General features: G+C 42.3%; 3 protein-coding genes across 4 annotated transcripts in view; 2 read left to right on the forward strand and 1 right to left on the reverse strand.

Moving 5' to 3' along the window:
* cdc42l (cell division cycle 42, like) overlaps positions 1-16958 on the reverse strand; it is a 35849-nt gene that overhangs the window by 5272 nt on the left and 13619 nt on the right. Inside the window, exons 2-9 of the mRNA XM_086037220.1 lie at positions 16234-16306; positions 14072-14140; positions 12182-12393; positions 11370-12059; positions 8760-8860; positions 8220-8333; positions 3395-3467; positions 3188-3321 (exon numbers count right to left, since the gene is read on the reverse strand). The gene's annotated coding sequence lies outside the window, so the exon portion shown is untranslated. The remainder of the gene's footprint in view (positions 1-3187; positions 3322-3394; positions 3468-8219; positions 8334-8759; positions 8861-11369; positions 12060-12181; positions 12394-14071; positions 14141-16233; positions 16307-16958) is intronic.
* mlf2 (myeloid leukemia factor 2) lies at positions 20-6253 on the forward strand. Of its 2 annotated transcripts, none has more exons than XM_086037216.1 (8): positions 20-348; positions 2263-2374; positions 2453-2488; positions 2664-2717; positions 3240-3368; positions 4066-4225; positions 4514-4728; positions 5789-6253. In XM_086037216.1, the coding sequence occupies exons 1-7, from the start codon at positions 305-307 to the stop codon at positions 4723-4725; spliced, it is 747 nt and encodes a 248-aa protein (XP_085893342.1). In that variant the 5' UTR covers positions 20-304; the 3' UTR covers positions 4726-4728; positions 5789-6253. The 2 variants fall into 2 exon arrangements, with proteins under 2 accessions (XP_085893342.1, XP_085893343.1); XM_086037217.1 differs by lacking the exon at positions 20-348 and adding an exon at positions 719-754.
* LOC147143253 (gamma-enolase) lies at positions 8074-15619 on the forward strand. Its single transcript, XM_086037213.1, has 13 exons — positions 8074-8195; positions 8464-8549; positions 8779-8874; positions 10126-10184; positions 10283-10352; positions 10414-10547; positions 10628-10850; positions 11790-11987; positions 12331-12407; positions 13560-13684; positions 13791-13899; positions 14980-15038; positions 15245-15619. The coding sequence occupies exons 2-13, from the start codon at positions 8465-8467 to the stop codon at positions 15312-15314; spliced, it is 1305 nt and encodes a 434-aa protein (XP_085893339.1). The 5' UTR covers positions 8074-8195; position 8464; the 3' UTR covers positions 15315-15619.

The following is a 16958-nucleotide window of genomic DNA, read 5'->3' on the forward strand; positions in this document are numbered from 1 at the left end:
GTATCGATGGTATACACAAGCGCCCTGTAAACTATTTTGCCTTCTCTTTGTCAAAATCTGACTTCCGTTTCCCATGTTTTGTTCGGGCTTCTGGAATCTGCCATCCCGGCTTTACAGCGAATTAGTTTTCCGCTTTGCTTCATCTAAACTATTTCGGACAACAGAGTTGCCCCCATTTTGATCCGGGAGGGGGGCTCGAGTACATCGTGTTGTCGTTCGTGGAAAACAACGTCTATTTACCTCGCTAGCTAGCTAGCTAGCTGGCTAACAGCAGCCAGCTGAGTTGCATCACCAGCCGTCGAGCATGTTTCGATTCCTGAATGACGTCGATGACGACCCCTACATGCTGTGAGTCAACACACCAAAATTTCAGCTTCAATTGCATTTAGAGCTTCATTTTGGAGCACATCGCGTGCATTTCGGGGTATGCTCGGTAGTAGGTTTCTCGTCCCTTGGCCTAGTGTGTTGCACCAGACCTGTGTTACTAAGAGCCCGGCAACATCACTTTTCAGTCACGATGACTTGAAATCGCAGGTATATTGCGATACAAAAGTATGTTGCAAGTATCTCTCAGAGGACGTGAGTGATTGATGGTGATGCAACAGCTGTGATTTACAGGTGTGTTTCTGTATGACAGCGGTGACACGTCATGCTTATTACATATAATCCAGGACCAACAATGTGATCCTGAAGTGAGAGCTGAGTGCAGCAGTAAATGAGACAAACGATATGACTGGCAGATCCACCCCTAAACGTAGTTATTTTTTAGATTCAAGAACAATTGTCAATTTTTTTTTGCTAGGGCATATATACATATATATATATATATATATATAGCCATAAAATTATGTCAATGTGTTCATTATTTTTGGGTGAATCTTAACAGGTAGATAAATAGATACGTTTCCCATCCTGAGGGTAATTAAATTATTTGAGTTTATCTGGGTTTGGTCTTTTATTTGCATGAGGTACACTATCAAGTAATATTCTTCATCTGGGGCTGCATCTAATGATTGTTTGGATAATTGATTAGCTTGTCGATTAATTGAATAAAGAAAAACATGTTTTAATTTCCATGCCTTTACACAAAAACAACATTTCAAATTGACACAAATTAATTGTAATTCAATTAGTGGTTTGGTCCATAACAGTTCAGAAAATAAGCAAAATGTTGCTCTTTTTCTTTTTCAAAGTAAAAGCCACTTATTTTGGTTCATCACAAAGATAATCGTCCACTTTCATGGAGTAGTGCAGAAACCGGATAACATTGACTGTTGAGAAGACGAAATTCCGAGCATTTTGACATATCAAATTAAAAAATGTATCCAAATGATTAATTGATTACTTGAAATAATTAATTAATTTGATAATTGATTTGTTGTCGATTTAAATCATTGTAGTGGTGACATGGCATATAAAGAGTAAGAATGAAATGTATCTTACACAAGTGTCACAAATTATTAGAATTGTTGTTTTGTTTTTTTACAGAGAATTCTGGAAATTAGGGTTGGGAAAAAGTATAAAAATGTTGAAATCTCAAATGTGTAGGAAGCTCCTGTATGAAATTGACATTATGAGTGGTTCAACCCAGTACCACTTAAAACAATTTTCACAGTCTTTCAAACTTATTACCGTCCGTCCAAAAGTAGTTCCTGCTGTATGTTTAAAAGGAAACGTAATGGTTCTTTCCACACGCAAAACGAAATCTGCATTTCCATTCGTCATCCACCAGAACATGCTGATCTCACTTTAAAAGAGGAAGTCAACGCAAACATTTTTTTTTTGTTGACATGTTCTATGCAGGCCCATTAGTTGAAGCAGGGCATTCTGTCAAATATTGCGTTTGTAGGATAAGTGTTAATCCACTCGTTTTTAGCCATGTCTAGGGGCGGCCATTTTGTCTTCTGTCGACTGAAAATGACATCACAACTGCTCACAACGACCAATCACGGCTCAGATTCAGAAAACAGGTCAGCCGTGATTGGTCGTTGTGAGCAGTTGTGATGTCATTATCAGTCGACAGAAGACAAAATGGCCCGCCCCCAGAGATGGCTAAAAACGAGTGCATTTAGTGCTTTAAAACTTATATTCCACAAACGTAAAATTAATCGGGATGCCGTGTAACAACTATTGGGCCTGCAGGGCACATATTCTTGAAAAAAATATGTTTGGGTTGACTCCCGCTTCAAGCATTTCTTTTGTGTTGTATTTCACTTGACACGATGAAAATGAAAGGTTAGTGACGCTGTCTTTGCCTCGCAGGGATCCTTTCGCTGCTCACAGGCAACAGATGAGGAGCATGTTCGGACCGTTCAGCATGGACCCTTTTGCACTCGCACCACAGATTCAAGCGCCTCGTGCGCCACGGCGACAGGTAATGGAACAAAAAATGTCTGGGTTACGTTTTCATTTGGAGGTTTTCGGCTTACGATTGCTATGCACCATTTTCCAGGCTGGTGCATTGACCCCGTTTGGCATGATGGGAATGGTGAGTGTCTCGAATATCTTAGTCACTTTGTTCTTTCAAGTGAGTCAGTAAAAATAGATTTTGAAACGGTTCGTCACGATAGCGCCCATATTCAACCCTTGATGTATTTAAGACGGCTGTGCTCAAGAGATGACTTTCACGTGTGCCTGGCTAACATTATTCTCACTGTTTGCAGGGTGGAGGGTTCATGGACATGTTTGGCATGATGGGGGAAATGATGGAAAACATGGTGAGCGTTTCATTGGACTACGAGAGAGAGACTCTTTTGAATATTATGATGGGGATCGTAGATGTCACAAGATAACAGCGTGCATAACGTCACTTGTAGACATTGTCCTCTCGTCGTAGCAAGTCGCTGAAACTAAGCGTTGAAATGAAAGGAATCGGTATGGACCAGGGTTATAATAGTTTTGGATTTTTCATCGTAGTTCATTTTTTATTTCATTTTGACTTTTTTTTTCTTTTTTTAATTCGGTTACTTTTAATTATTTCTTAGAGCAAGTTTGTTCGTTTTTATTAGTTTTATTTTTTCGAAAATACAAGAGTCGACATTTCCGACACGGGGAAAAGTCATTGGGCTGCTCACGCCAAAAACCGGAGGGGAAGGGGTCGTGAGAGTTGGGGCATCAAAACGGACTCTGAACCGGCAACTCCTCAAAATCTCGACTCGGACACAATAAAAATGTCACCCGTACATACCCTGGTAAATAGAGTGCTCCTGTAGGTAATAGTTTGCAACATTCTCTTCCAGGAGAGGATTTCTGGATCGCCCAACTGTCAGACCTTCTCCTCTTCAACAGTGATCTCCTACTCTTCCATGGACGCCGGGGCTCCTACGGTGTACCAGCAAACCCATCAAACAAGACATGGCCCAGGAGGGGTGAGAATATGCGGTTGAATACTCACAGAAGCCCTCGTTACGGTGCTCTTCTTATAACGACGCCAGCCTTGGTGGCCCATTAATGCAGGAGTGTCAAACCTGTGCCATCACAGGCGAAATCATAGTTAAACCACATAGTGTCCAAAAATTGTCGCAGCTTTCGTACGCCACCTTAAAGTGGAAGTCAACGCAAAAATTTTTTTTCAAGAATATGTTCTATGCAAGCCCACTAGATGAAACAGGGCATTATGATAAATATTGCTTTTGTGAAATAAGTGTTAATCCACTCGTTTTTCGCCATCTCTGGGGGCGGCCATTTTGTCACTTCTGTCCACTGAAAATGACATCACAACTGCTCACAATGACCAATCACGGCTCAGATTCAGAAAAGAGGTCAGCCGTGATTGGTCGTTGTGAGCAGTTGTGATGTCATTTTGAGTCGACAGAAGACAAAATGGCCGCCCCCAGAGATGGCTAAAAACGAGTGCATTTTGCTGCTTAATTTATATTCCACAAACGCAAAATTAATCATAATGCCGTGCTTCAACTAGTGGGCCTGCTGGGAACATATTCTTGAAAGAAATTTGTTTGGGTTGACTTCCACGTTGAATGACGTGGAGGGCCTATGAGCCTCCAGTTTGACACCTGCGCATCAATGCTTCAAGCAGTTTCATGAATGTCTCGCCATGTGTTGAAGATCCGCGAGACCCGCCAGTCCATGCGAGACAGCGAAAGCGGCCTGGAGCGCCTGGCCATCGGCCACCACATCGGCGAACGCGCGCACATCATGGAGCGCTCGCGGAACCGCCGCACCGGAGACCGCGAGGAACGGCAGGACTTCATCAACCTGGACGAGAGTGAGTCAGGGCTTTGTCGTGAATGCTGTGGTACCTTGACCTAATACCCTCGCATGTGGGCAAGGAGGGCTAAAATGTAACAAAAAAAAAAAAGGGGTGTTTTAGGAAGCCTGGAACAGATTAATTGCCTTTCAATTCACTTTGATGGAGAAAATGTATTTGATATACAAATGAATTGAACTTGTACGACAAGGTAGCACTGTATTTGTGTTATTTGAGGAGTAACAATGCTTCAGCTAAACTAGGCACGCCGATGTTGTTTAACAACCGACCCTTCCTGTCCGTCAGCCGAGGCTGAGGCGTTCGACACCGAGTGGAGGACTCAGGCGGGGCGATACGCTCCCCCCAGTACCCGAGGGCTTGACTACGGCCGAGACCGACGGGCGGGGGGCCAGCAGCTGGCTCTCACCGCGCCACCCAGCTCCACGACCCCGCCAGGAAACCGGCACGACTCCCCACGACACCACCCGCCCCAGTCCCGCCCGCGTTACGACTGGTGAGAGGTACGGGCTGCACATTCTCTACAATGACCTTCTACGTTGCCTCCTTTCAATAATGTGAATTTTCCCATTTCCGCCATGTAAGCTCAATGCAATAAGTGCATTATTATTTCATGAGATAAATTAATCCCCCCCCCCAAAAAAAAAAACATTAAAGTGAAATCAACCCAAACATATTTTTTTTCAAGAATATGTTCCCAGCAGGCCCATTAGTTGAAACACTGCATTCTGATTAAGATTGCGTTTGTGGAATATAAATTAAGCAGCAAAATCCACCCCTTTTTAGCCATTTTAGGGGGCGGCCATTTTGTCACTTCTGTCGATTTGAAAATGACATAACTACTCAGGGCTCAGCTAACGACCAATCACGGCTCAGCTTCAGAAAACAGGTCAGCCGTGATTAGTCGTTACCTATGCCCTGAGTCGTTGCGATGTCATTTTCAGTCGACAAAATGGCCAGCCCCAGAGATGGCTAAAAACTAGTGTATTAACTCTTATTCCATAAACACAATGTTTATCAGAATGCCTTGTTTCAACTCGTGGGCTTGCATAGAACATATTCTTGAAAACAAATGTTTGGGTTGACTTCCCTTTAAGTATACATATTATGGGGAAAAAGGGCAAAAGGAATGTAACAGACGCTTGATAATGTAAATGCTCGGTGTCTCGGGTTAAAATAGATGTGAATGTGGAGTCCAAGGCGTATCCGGCCCCCCACCCAAAGTCAACAACTGGGATAGACTCCAGCAAGCCTAATGAGGAAAAGCGCTACAGAAAATGGATAACTTTAACTCGTCCTAATTTATTTATTTATTTTTTTAATACCTGAAGTGTGTGGTTGAGTGTGTTGTTCGGGTACAGTGTGACAATTTATTTTTGATGTTCTTTAACCCTGATGGAGACATACTTTGCTTCGCCGATTTGTACCTGTTGAAAAGTTTTTGGTTTTGTTAGTATCGAATGTACCCATCTCACAACTGAATGATGTCAATAGAAATATTTGACAAAAAAAAAAAGAAAATGGATAACCTGTCATAACGTGACACTCCTCCTCTCCTTCCAGGAGTCCCACCTGTAAACATGAGCCAACCAGGGGGGAGCGGCAGAATCTCTCCACGGATGCTGTGAACCAATTTGAGGATCGTTCCAACTTCCTTGTTGATGTTTGAGTCGACCGGACTGTCTATACATAAATACGTTACACCCCCCCCCCCCCCCAAAAAAAAAAAAAACCCAAAACAAACCAACAACGCGCCCCGCCTCGTCCCCCCCAGCCCCATCCATACACAGTTGATAGTCTTAGAATGAATCCTCCGCGCACTCACACACTTGTATAAAACACGTTCGCTTCCTCAAGATTTGATGTGTGTGTTTTTGCCCACTAAAAGTGATCCAAGTATAAAGTGCATCTGCTGTACAGGTCGTTTTATGTTTGTGGAGACACAAATGTGTCTGTGAAATGAATTGTATACTGTTGACTAATTAAACTAGCTAGATGAAGTTAATTAAACATTGCTAGATAACTACAGGCTGTGTCTCTTCTGTTACATGCGGTGATAGGGGATATCTTCCATATTCGTATTCATCACAGAAAAAAAAACATTCACGTGTATACCATACAACCATACATAGTGTCGTGTCTACTACATACAAAATCCATGTATTGTCTTTAAGAGGCGGAGCTTGAAGGGTTGGCATGTGATGCGTGAGCGTTTGGAGAGCGCTGTGGCCGACAGCAGCTTCTGCATGAGTGCTTATTTTGTTTTACTGTTCTCCCAGCATTCATTAAATTGCAACCTTGGCTCCCCTTTCCCAACATGCATTAGTGTAAGTATAATGTAAAAACTCCATTTAAAAAAGATCAGATAAAATCCGTTATATAATGGGAGAACACTAATCACTTTTCATCAACGTTGCTAAATTAATACATTATTATTGGTGGTCATAATCATACGGCTTGTGTTGTGTGCAGACTTAATGCAGCAAAACAAAGTTGTTGGCATGTGGGGAAAGTGAAGCTGAGTTATCCCAACAGAGTGGAGAATTTACATACTGAACTACTCAAAATGTGCATTGACCCACCTCAGACAAATTTGTATTTTATTTTATTTTTCGGAAATTTCTCATTTGAGTAACAGGAGTGATCTTTTAGCACTTAGCATTTACGCTAACAGCATGTTTTACACTAAGCACATGACATTGATTTTAAAAAATTAATTCAAAATAAACAGCATAAAAAAATTCATGTAACAGAACTGTAAATCATCAAATATATAGAAAGATAAAACAGGTAACTTATTTTTGGCCTTTCCATGGCCTGCAGAAGATCTGAATGATGCGACAATGTGGAATGGTCCAACTTTTTCAGAGCGGTTATAATGTGTTTTATAACACGGTTGAGGAAAAAAAAACTACATTTTCTCCCCCAAAAGATGATAAATGCGTTTAAAGGATAAGGAGTAACACAAATGTATGAAAAAAAAAATCAAAAGGATATCTACCAGTATTCATGATAAAAATCTATTTTTAGTTAGCACGTACTTTTCTACTGTTAAAATTAGTTTGAATTCATCTTTTAAACTATTATCAAATATGCAATGAAATCAGTGTAGAAGACATTTTGTTGAGTAAAATATATATTTACAGTTCATTTTATTATACATTTAGACTGTACATTCTATTTTGTGGGGACACAAATGGCACTGATTCGGTGGACTTGCCCTCAAGGACTTTTATCTAGCTCGGGGAAAAGGGGAATCGTCTCAAATTCACCCTTTTTAGTTGATAATAAACATAAATGTTCTGTACACGGATTTGGAAGGCACCATGAGTGTTTTTGCCGAATGACCCAATATGGCATTAAGTAGCCGTCCTTTGGCCAAACCTGGTCAATGTGACCTCCAGATGGCACTTGTGAAATAAAAAATGAACCCCTCCAACGGGAGCCCTCTTCTCCCCCTCTGCGTTTGTCTACCGATGACATCCACGACTATTTTTCAAAAGCACGCCGTCCCTCCAGGCAACGTCACCTGTCCGCCCGTCTCCTCGTCCTCCTCTCATCACCTCCGTCGTAAGTCCGCGGTCGACTTTGAGGCTGCTAGTTTCGAGGAATTTGAACGGATGCCACATGCTCGCTTTGTCTGTGTCATGCAGAGAATCCCCGAATGTGCGATGCTGTAACGCAGGCCGCGCGCGCACAGCAAATGGCAGCCGAGTCAAGCATCATCAGACCCCCCCTGCTTATTCCACTCCATCCCCACCTTTGATCCGCCATTCCCTCCCGCACCCCCCCCCAACCTCCCTCCCACCACCGTGCACCCTCTCGTGACTCATCAGACCCTCCCCCCTCCTCTCGCCAGTGTGTGCGTAGTACTCCCCCCCCCTCCCTCCTCCTCATCTCCCATATCTCTCCTGCCTCTCATTGCCGCACATACTCTCGTTTCTTCCGCCGGGTGTGAAACAGGCTGCAGGTAAGAATTTCTCCATCCACTTACTCAGTTCGTCAAGCCTCCATCTTCTCTCTCTGCTGGCGATGGTGACGATTCAGCGACGTTGAGCGGATTCCGTCTTGAGAATGCATCATTTGCTGACATGTCGGGCGTCTTCTCCTGCGGGAATCGTACGCGTTACTGCCAATATATGAATCGGGCACGTTTAAGAGGAATTGTTCTCGCATAAATACTGCGCCAGCTAAAATCAAAATAATGGATTGAGTGTGATTTATTTGGATTTTTACAGGATGTCCATAGTGAATATTGTTGCCAGGGAGATCCTGGACTCCAGGGGAAACCCAACAGTGGAAGTTGATCTTCATACCGATAAAGGTTATCAGAAATACATTTGCATGTCCAAGGTTGAAATCCTTTTATACAATTACGTCCAGAATTATAGATGAGACAAGTGTCCGAATACTTTTGAGCACCTGCGAATGAAGGTGTTCAGCATAATACAATCACATACTAATTCCTTTCTTTCAAATCTATTGTGATTGTGCAACAAAGGCAAAAGCTGACATCGGCCGAATGTCAATGCACCATTTTGTCCCCGGCGCAGGTCTGTTCCGAGCCGCTGTGCCGAGCGGAGCCTCCACCGGCATCTACGAGGCTCTGGAACTCCGAGATGGAGACAAGACTCGCTACAAGGGCAAAGGTAGATCGTAAGATACTGCAGAGTAAATAATACTACTCCTGTAATAGCAATACAACAGTCCAGGAGTGTGCAGTGTTTGTACTGCATCATACCGATCGATGTTTGTTTTGTTTTGAGTTAACTCACTTAATCACATGACAAGGAAAGAATCTGGAAAAAAAAGACAAATATTTTACGTGCAATATGTTGTAAAAATGCGGAGAAACTGCATGCGAATGCTCAGTAGTGCCGTCAGCGAGTAGAGGACAGAACGAAATCCCCGGAACATGCACATATGCCCTCTAGGGCCCCTGTGAACAATTCGTCTATTATTGTGGTGGTCTATAGTGATGCACAGTGGATATAGAAAGTCTACACACCCCTGTTCAAATGCCAGGTTTTGTGATATAGCAAATACCAGTCAGTGGTAGCACAAAACATTCAGGCTTCGGGTAGAAAGCGACAAGTTGTGAGGGAAAGCCTTATTAGAACAGCTGAACTGCGGTTCATCAAATGTGTTTAATATAAGTTTGAATGTCATTGGTTAATTCTAAACACAGTAGGGATGTCCCAATATCTAAATGTCACGATATGAACCTCGCGATACGATAATTATCACGATATTGTGGGGAGGTTGCGATATGGAAAAAGCTCACGATATTGTAAAAAAAAAAAACATTGCGATATTCCGTTTTGGTACATATAACAGCATTCACAAAGAAATAGGCTTGGCCAGTCATGGGCTCCTTCTGGCGATTAGTGTGGGTCTGAAACATAGGTGGCATCAAAATATACTGAACTAATAAACTAAGCACCAGAGGGAGCTGGAACTGCACAAATGGAAAACAACTTGGGCTTTTAAACAGATTTGCTGCTATTAACTGATTCACTGCCAGACATTTTCAGACCCTCTTTTACTCTTAACGTTTTTGGAGAAAATGTGAAAAAAAAAATCGCAACAAGTGCCTGGGATTGAATGTCTGGACTGTGAAAAGACAAATAAATACGTGAATGGCAGTGAATGAGTTAATATCGTGACATGACGACGACGATATATCGTGGCAATTTAAATATGGCGATACCACGATATTGCCGATATCGTGACATCTCTAGAACACAGCCATGAGAGGGTGTGCACACTTGTGCAATCAGTCAATCTTATGAGCGGCCGAGCGGCTGCTCCAAACCACGGTAAACATTGGACCGCCATCATAGCCCGCATGAATATAATGGTACGAAATTTTGACTATGTCTTCTGTGCTGGTGTTTTAGGCGTAACCAAAGCAGTGGGTCACATTAATGACACCCTTGGACCTGCCCTCATCCAGTCGGTGAGTAGGACTGTAGTAGTTTGGACAAAGAGGGGCCTGACTCTACGTTTGTCTTAACATAGATGGCGGCATGATCTCTCTTGCTGTGTCTGTTTCAGGGGATCAGTGTGCTGGAGCAGGAGAAACTAGACAACCTGATGATTGAAATGGACGGCACCGAAAACAAATGTAGGCCTTTTGTTGTCAGTAGTTTGAGTGAACACCTAACGCATCCATCGCTTCTGTGCAGCTAAGTTTGGGGCCAACGCTATTCTCGGTGTCTCACTGGCCGTATGCAAAGCGGGAGCGGCGGAGAAGGACGTCCCGCTGTACCGTCACATCGCCGATCTGGCGGGAAACCAAGACCTGGTTCTCCCGGTTCCTGTGCGTGTCACTTATATAGAGCTCCAGCTCCAGTTGTTGAACTTCAGTCGAAAATCACATCTCATGTCCTTCACTGTCAGGCTTTTAATGTGATCAACGGGGGCTCTCATGCCGGGAATAGGCTGGCTATGCAGGAGTTCATGGTACTCCCCGTAGGGGCGGAGTCATTCCGCGAGGCCCTGCGCGTGGGGGCGGAGCTGTACCAGACCCTGAGGGGCGTGATCAAGGAGAAGTACGGTCAGGATGCTACGAATGTGGGCGACGAGGGGGGGTTCGCACCCAACATTCAGGAGAACAGTGAAGGTGAGAATGCAGAAATCATACAGTGGAAGCTAGCGCTCGATGAGGGTCATTCCGCTCATTTGTGTCCCCAGGGAATAAATTGTATAAATGCATGATAAAATGAACCATTTTTTCTTTTCATTAAGAAAAGTGTATTATGCATGATTGCATATTTGATAAATACAATTTAAAAGATTATTTTTAACTACCTTTTTAAAAACTTCTTTTTTTCTTTTTTTTTTAAATGACTGTAATGTAATCAACATGCTATTAGCACAAATGCCATCTGGCAATATTTCATTTCAGCCCTGTTCCTCAAATGAGGAGTTTCACTGCAATAAAACAACTAAACGAAATAAAATAAGTTGCCTGAGATGGGCCACTACACATTATGAGTACTTCAATTTTTCTATTATCCGATTTAGAGTCAAAAAGTTTATTTGGAGATAGTTCCAAAAAAAAAAAAAAAAAAAAAAATGGCGCTGATTCGGTGGAATGGCCCATGATAACACTCAAATATAACTCAAATGAAGTACTCACCCTTTAAAGAGTAAGGTGTTTTGTCCCAAGTTTTCTTTGACTTTTGAGGTATCCAAATCATACCACTTTTGGGGAAGTTGTCTTTGGAGGTTTCACTGAAATACAATTAAAACAAAATCTGATTGATAAAAGCTAACCACTGTTTACAACAGCATTTACATGTAATACAGTGGGATAGGGATAGAGCCCTGCCATGAAGAGCAAAAATCTGTGAGTAACTGATGCCGCTCAAGACGTTTATAATTGCCTGTAGATGACGCAAAGCACTTATTGAAGCTCCTCAATTCACTTCAACATAGTTCCTAGGCACCAAAGCAATACTTTTACACGAGACATGGCACATTGAATTCCAAATTATACCACTTGGACACTTGCACTCTTATTGATAACAACATGCAGTGTGACCCGACTTCCCTGCAGCTTTGGAGCTGATCAAGACGGCCATCGAGAAGGCAGGCTTCACTGACAAGGTGGTGATTGGCATGGACGTGGCCGCCTCAGAGTTCTTCATGGAGGGCAAATACGACCTGGACTTCAAATCCCCGCCCAACGCCGCTCGCAACATCAGCGGCGAGGAGCTGGCCGGCATCTACCAAGGCTTCATCAACAACTACCCAGGTCCGTGACTGTGTGCGTGCGTTGGCTTCTGCTACTCCCTCATATGCCATGGTCTCATTTCCCTCCGTCACCCTTGGAGACACCAAAAAAAAAGGAGAGAACAAGTAAGCTTGTTGCCTCCTCAACTCGCCCCCCCCCCCCCCCCCGCCCCCACACACACACACAATTAGACCTGTTAAAGAGCTTTTAATTACGTGCTACAGCGCTCATTTGGCAGGCGAGGATGTGCCTCTTTGCCCTCATAATAGCGTGTGCAACTGCGTGGAACACGATTGCACGGCGGCGTAAATGACTTGTGGACCACTTAGCCTCAAGGCGCGCAATGTGCTGCTTTTCCCCGCAGTTGTTTCCATTGAGGACCCCTTCGATCAGGATGACTGGCCAGCTTGGACTCAGTTCACAGCCTCTGTGGGCATTCAGGTATAAGACACACACACACACACACACAAAAAAACGGTGTTTCTTATCAGACTTTTACTCATGTAATCACACATGCCAGTATTTTGTAGCGATATAAAAAAAAAAGAGACTAAGATCATTCCAAACCTTTTCTAAACTGTACAGCACAATTGACATGAAATGACTTTTTTTTTTTTTAAGGGCATGTAAAAAATAACAACTGAGATAATGTGTATAACTGTACCTATAAATGTACCAATCGCATTCAAACTCATGTTAAATGGGAGTTGGCAAACACCCGCTGCCACCATTTCAAGTGCCTTTGATGAACTCCAAATAAATTTCGACAGTTCTAAGTGGCTTTTCCTGACTTTACGTTGGTTAGTTACAGATACTTACTCAGCTACAGTTACTTGCTTACAACCTGGGTTATGTAACTGTATTCGTAATGAACCGATCATATTTGAACTCGTGTTAAATGGGGGTCTGGACACACCTGACTCCATTTAAAGTGCCTCTGATTAACCCCAAATGATGTGCAGCTGTTTAAGTCAGATTTTTACTGACATTTTTGTGTTGCTTTAGTTACTTCAGTTACTTTGTTATGTAGTTAGTTACTTAGTTACTTACGTTGTCACATTACTTAACGTGGGAATATGGCGATCGACCAATCACATGTTAAATGGGCGTTACCTTCTCAAATATTTACTTACTTAGTTACAGTTACTTATTTACAACTGGGGAATGTAGCTGTATTCAGAGTGAACCAATCACATTCAAACTCGTGTTTGTTACACATTTAAGGCCCTTCTGATTAACCCCAAATGAGGCGCAGCTGTTTTAGTAAGCTTTTCCTGGCATTTTAGTGTTTGCTTAACTTTGCTGTATTTACTTTGTTACTTAGTTAAGTAGTGACACTTACGTAATAACAACCCTGAAGGTTTTGTGCTAACACTGAGTGCGATTTGGAGCTATTCATAATTACCTCCACCACATTTGCAAAACATAACCGCACCTGAATGTTATCCTTTTTTAAGATAAGATAATATCTTACAACCCTTCCCCATAGGCCAGAAATTTGAACAGGTGGGGCGGGGGGGGGGTACGTTTTTTATATCCACTGTCAATAGATAAATAGACAGATGTATCTTGTACTATAAATGTATTGGGCAGGTGGTTGGGGATGACCTGACGGTCACTAACCCACGTCGGATCCAACGCGCCGTGGAGGACAAGGCCTGCAACTGCCTGCTGCTTAAAGTCAACCAGATCGGCTCCATCACGGAGGCCATTAAGGCGTGAGTTGATTCCGCCTGCTTGGCGTGAACGCACGCAAACCAGCAGGCAGCTTTTGTTTCAAACAGCCTGCATGTGCATGCAATAAATCATCCTGTTCTCCTTCAGCTGCAAGCTGGCTCAGGAGAACGGCTGGGGCGTGATGGTGAGCCATCGCTCGGGCGAGACCGAGGACACCTTCATAGCCGACCTGGTGGTGGGTCTCTGCACCGGACAGGTGAGAAACGCTCGTGACGTCACAGATTATATAGTACAGTCGTGCCTTGAGATACGAGTGGCCAGACTTACAAAATTGTCGAGATATGAGCTGCTGTTCGGCCATTTGATTAGATTTGCGAGCAAAAAATTTGAGATGCAAGTATTGTGTGGTGGCAGTCAACTCAACTTACTTCACAACAAGCAGCAATTTGGCAGATTCTCAGTTCTTCAAAAAAGAAGCTTCGGGCTATTGCAGTTTACTGTCAAAATATACATAAAACAGAGAATCACACATCAGGTATTAAAACAGCAATATAACTTTGCCGTTAAGTCCATTAGCTTCATGCTAGCACATAATCGGAAACACCTCAGACGGGCTAACACAGCATCGATGTTGCATGTGTTAAAACCGCATAAGCAATGGATATTTGAACAACAACACATGTAAGAAGATAATATAACACAGGCATACAATCTTTATCCTCGGTGAAGAACAAACAATATTACTGCGGCTTTATGAGGCGCAAAAAACGCCTTCCACACCAACAAGAGCAGCACAATGTGCATTGTATTGAAGCAAAAAATGCGGCAAAAAAAAAACGTTTTTATTTCTTCCCATTCTATTAATTTATGTCATTACTACACACTTTCAGAAAGTACCATACCGTGATTTTTTTCTTACTGAAAAACACATTGCAGACATTGTTGCTTTTTCATTGGGGAGGGGCTGGAATGTATTACCGGAATTTCCATTTATTTAATGGGGAAAGATGATTTGAGGCACTGGTGTTTTGAGTTAAAACTGTAGTCATGGCGTCAAATTTATTTATAAAACATAGCCCTTAATCACAAGAGTCTTAATCACAAGCCAACAGTTGACAAATATTAACGACATCCCCTGATATGCGTCTCAACGGAGTGAAAACACATACAGTATCTCAAAGCATCAACAAATACAGACGGGAACCCCCAAAGTGGATCACAATTTATGTTGTATGCATGTAATTTTCTTTTCTCATGCATGGTGACTTAAAATTTCACCATCGTTAAACTCAATCGGATTCTAATGAATAAAGAATATATTTTTGTCTCTTCATAGATTAAAACCGGGGCCCCCTGTCGCTCCGAGCGTCTGGCCAAATACAATCAGCTCATGAGGTGCGTATCCACATGTGCAGTCCATGTCTTTCATGTACAAATACTGTGGTATAATCATTGGAGGAAAGTAGCAGTCTAAATACTTTGCTACTGTACTTTCTGGCAACTTTTTACTCTTACTCCTTTCATTTCAAAAACATATCTGTACTTTGAGAGTACCGGGCAAATAATGTGTCCACTCTTTTCCTTCCCTCCATCAATTTCAGGATTGAGGAAGAGTTGGGTGAGCAGGCTCGCTTTGCCGGACACAACTTTCGCAATCCCAGCGCACTCTGAACATGCACCCGGCCGGCGGTTACATCGGCAATCGTTGTGCCACATGCACGAGAAATGCTCCGTTGCGCTACGTTATATTGATCCCAGGCTTTGTTATTATGTGGCTGAATTTACTGACTGATGTGAGCGTCTCGCTGCACTGACGTGCCATCACTAAATTCTGTCAACTGTGGATGATTTTTGTCCTTTCGTGTGCTTTTGTCGTCTTCCCTGACTTTCCTACTGTGAATACGGAAGCAGCTTTAAATGAAGTGATGTGTGTGACAAATTGTGGCAAATAAAAAGATGGGTACACGCTGACTCTATATTCATATCTCTATAGTTTTTTTTGTTCTTTGAAATGTACAGACCCTACATTAAATACACCTTCAAATTCAAATGAGAGTCAATACAACTGTTGTAATCCTGAAGTCTTATTTTGTCCCTTTCCTGTAGCGAATTAAGGTTACCAAAATATTAGAAACAGCTGTGGCTATGACACAGTGCAGTTGTACATCGCTGAAGACTACAACCACAATAATAAACAGATTATCAAACTACAAATGCATTGTCACAGATGACCGCAGTGTATCCCAGCACACAGTCAACAATAAGTTGCAAAAATGTAAACAATGGAAAAATTCTTTCATTTATTATTGTAAAATAAAAACCCTTTTTTACTATAAAATGATTAATGACTTTACTGTTGTAATACTAAGAACTTGTTTTTTTTCATTCATTCGCTTATAATTACATTTTACTGGTAATGGTCCAACTTTTATTCTTCAAATTCCAACTTTAGTCATGTAATAATCTTATTCTAATTGTTTTCTTGGTATGTTCAATTTATTCTCATAAAATTAAAACATTGTCCTTGTAAATTTAACTTTGTTTCTGTAAACTGGCATTTCGCTAGCAAAATTAAGACTTGTTACTTAACCTCTTGCAGCCTCTGCGTTCGATAAACTGTTGTGGTTTTGCGACTTTTGGTTGCCGTAGCGTGTCACTCCAATCTGAAAAGAAAAAAAAAACAGGGGAGTATTTTTGTTCTTTGTAATTCTTCAGTTGTGATCACTGGCTAAATTAACAAAATATTAAAGTGGAAGTCAACCCAAACATTTTTTTTTTCAAGGATATGTTCTATGCATCCCGCGACCCTTGTGAGGGTAAACGATATAGATAATGGATGGATGTTCTATGCAGCCCCGCGAGTTGAAACACAGCATTCTGATTAATATTGTGTTTGTGGAATATGAGTTAAGCAACAAAATCCCCCCCGTTTTAGCCATCTCAGGGAGCGGCCATTTTGTCAATTCTGTTGACTGAAAATGATTAACTGTGGGGGCGTGTCCTTCGGCGCCGCACCTGTGCGGCATTTGCAATGAGGAGCTTTAAAAGGACTGCGGCGTCGCAGGCTTGGTGTGAGAGTATTCACCTTTGCTTGCGTACCAGCTAACATTGTGTCTGTTTTTCCCCCAATCTGCCTAGTAGTTATCTTGTAGTTTTGATTGTGTTTTTTTTGCCCTGAGTATTTTGGTATTTGTGTTTTGTTATCTCGTTCGGAGTTTGGTTTATTTCAATTTGGATTCCCTGATCCCTCTGTGGCAGGTGATTTTGCGTTTGTTGCTCTCCTTGCCTTTTGCAAGCGTTTTTGGTTTTCCTGTG

The sequence above is a fragment of the Filicampus tigris genome, chromosome 8 (assembly GCF_054856515.1).
Source record: "Filicampus tigris isolate MCC_2025a chromosome 8, RoL_Ftig_1.0, whole genome shotgun sequence".
Classification (NCBI taxonomy): domain Eukaryota; kingdom Metazoa; phylum Chordata; class Actinopteri; order Syngnathiformes; family Syngnathidae; genus Filicampus; species Filicampus tigris.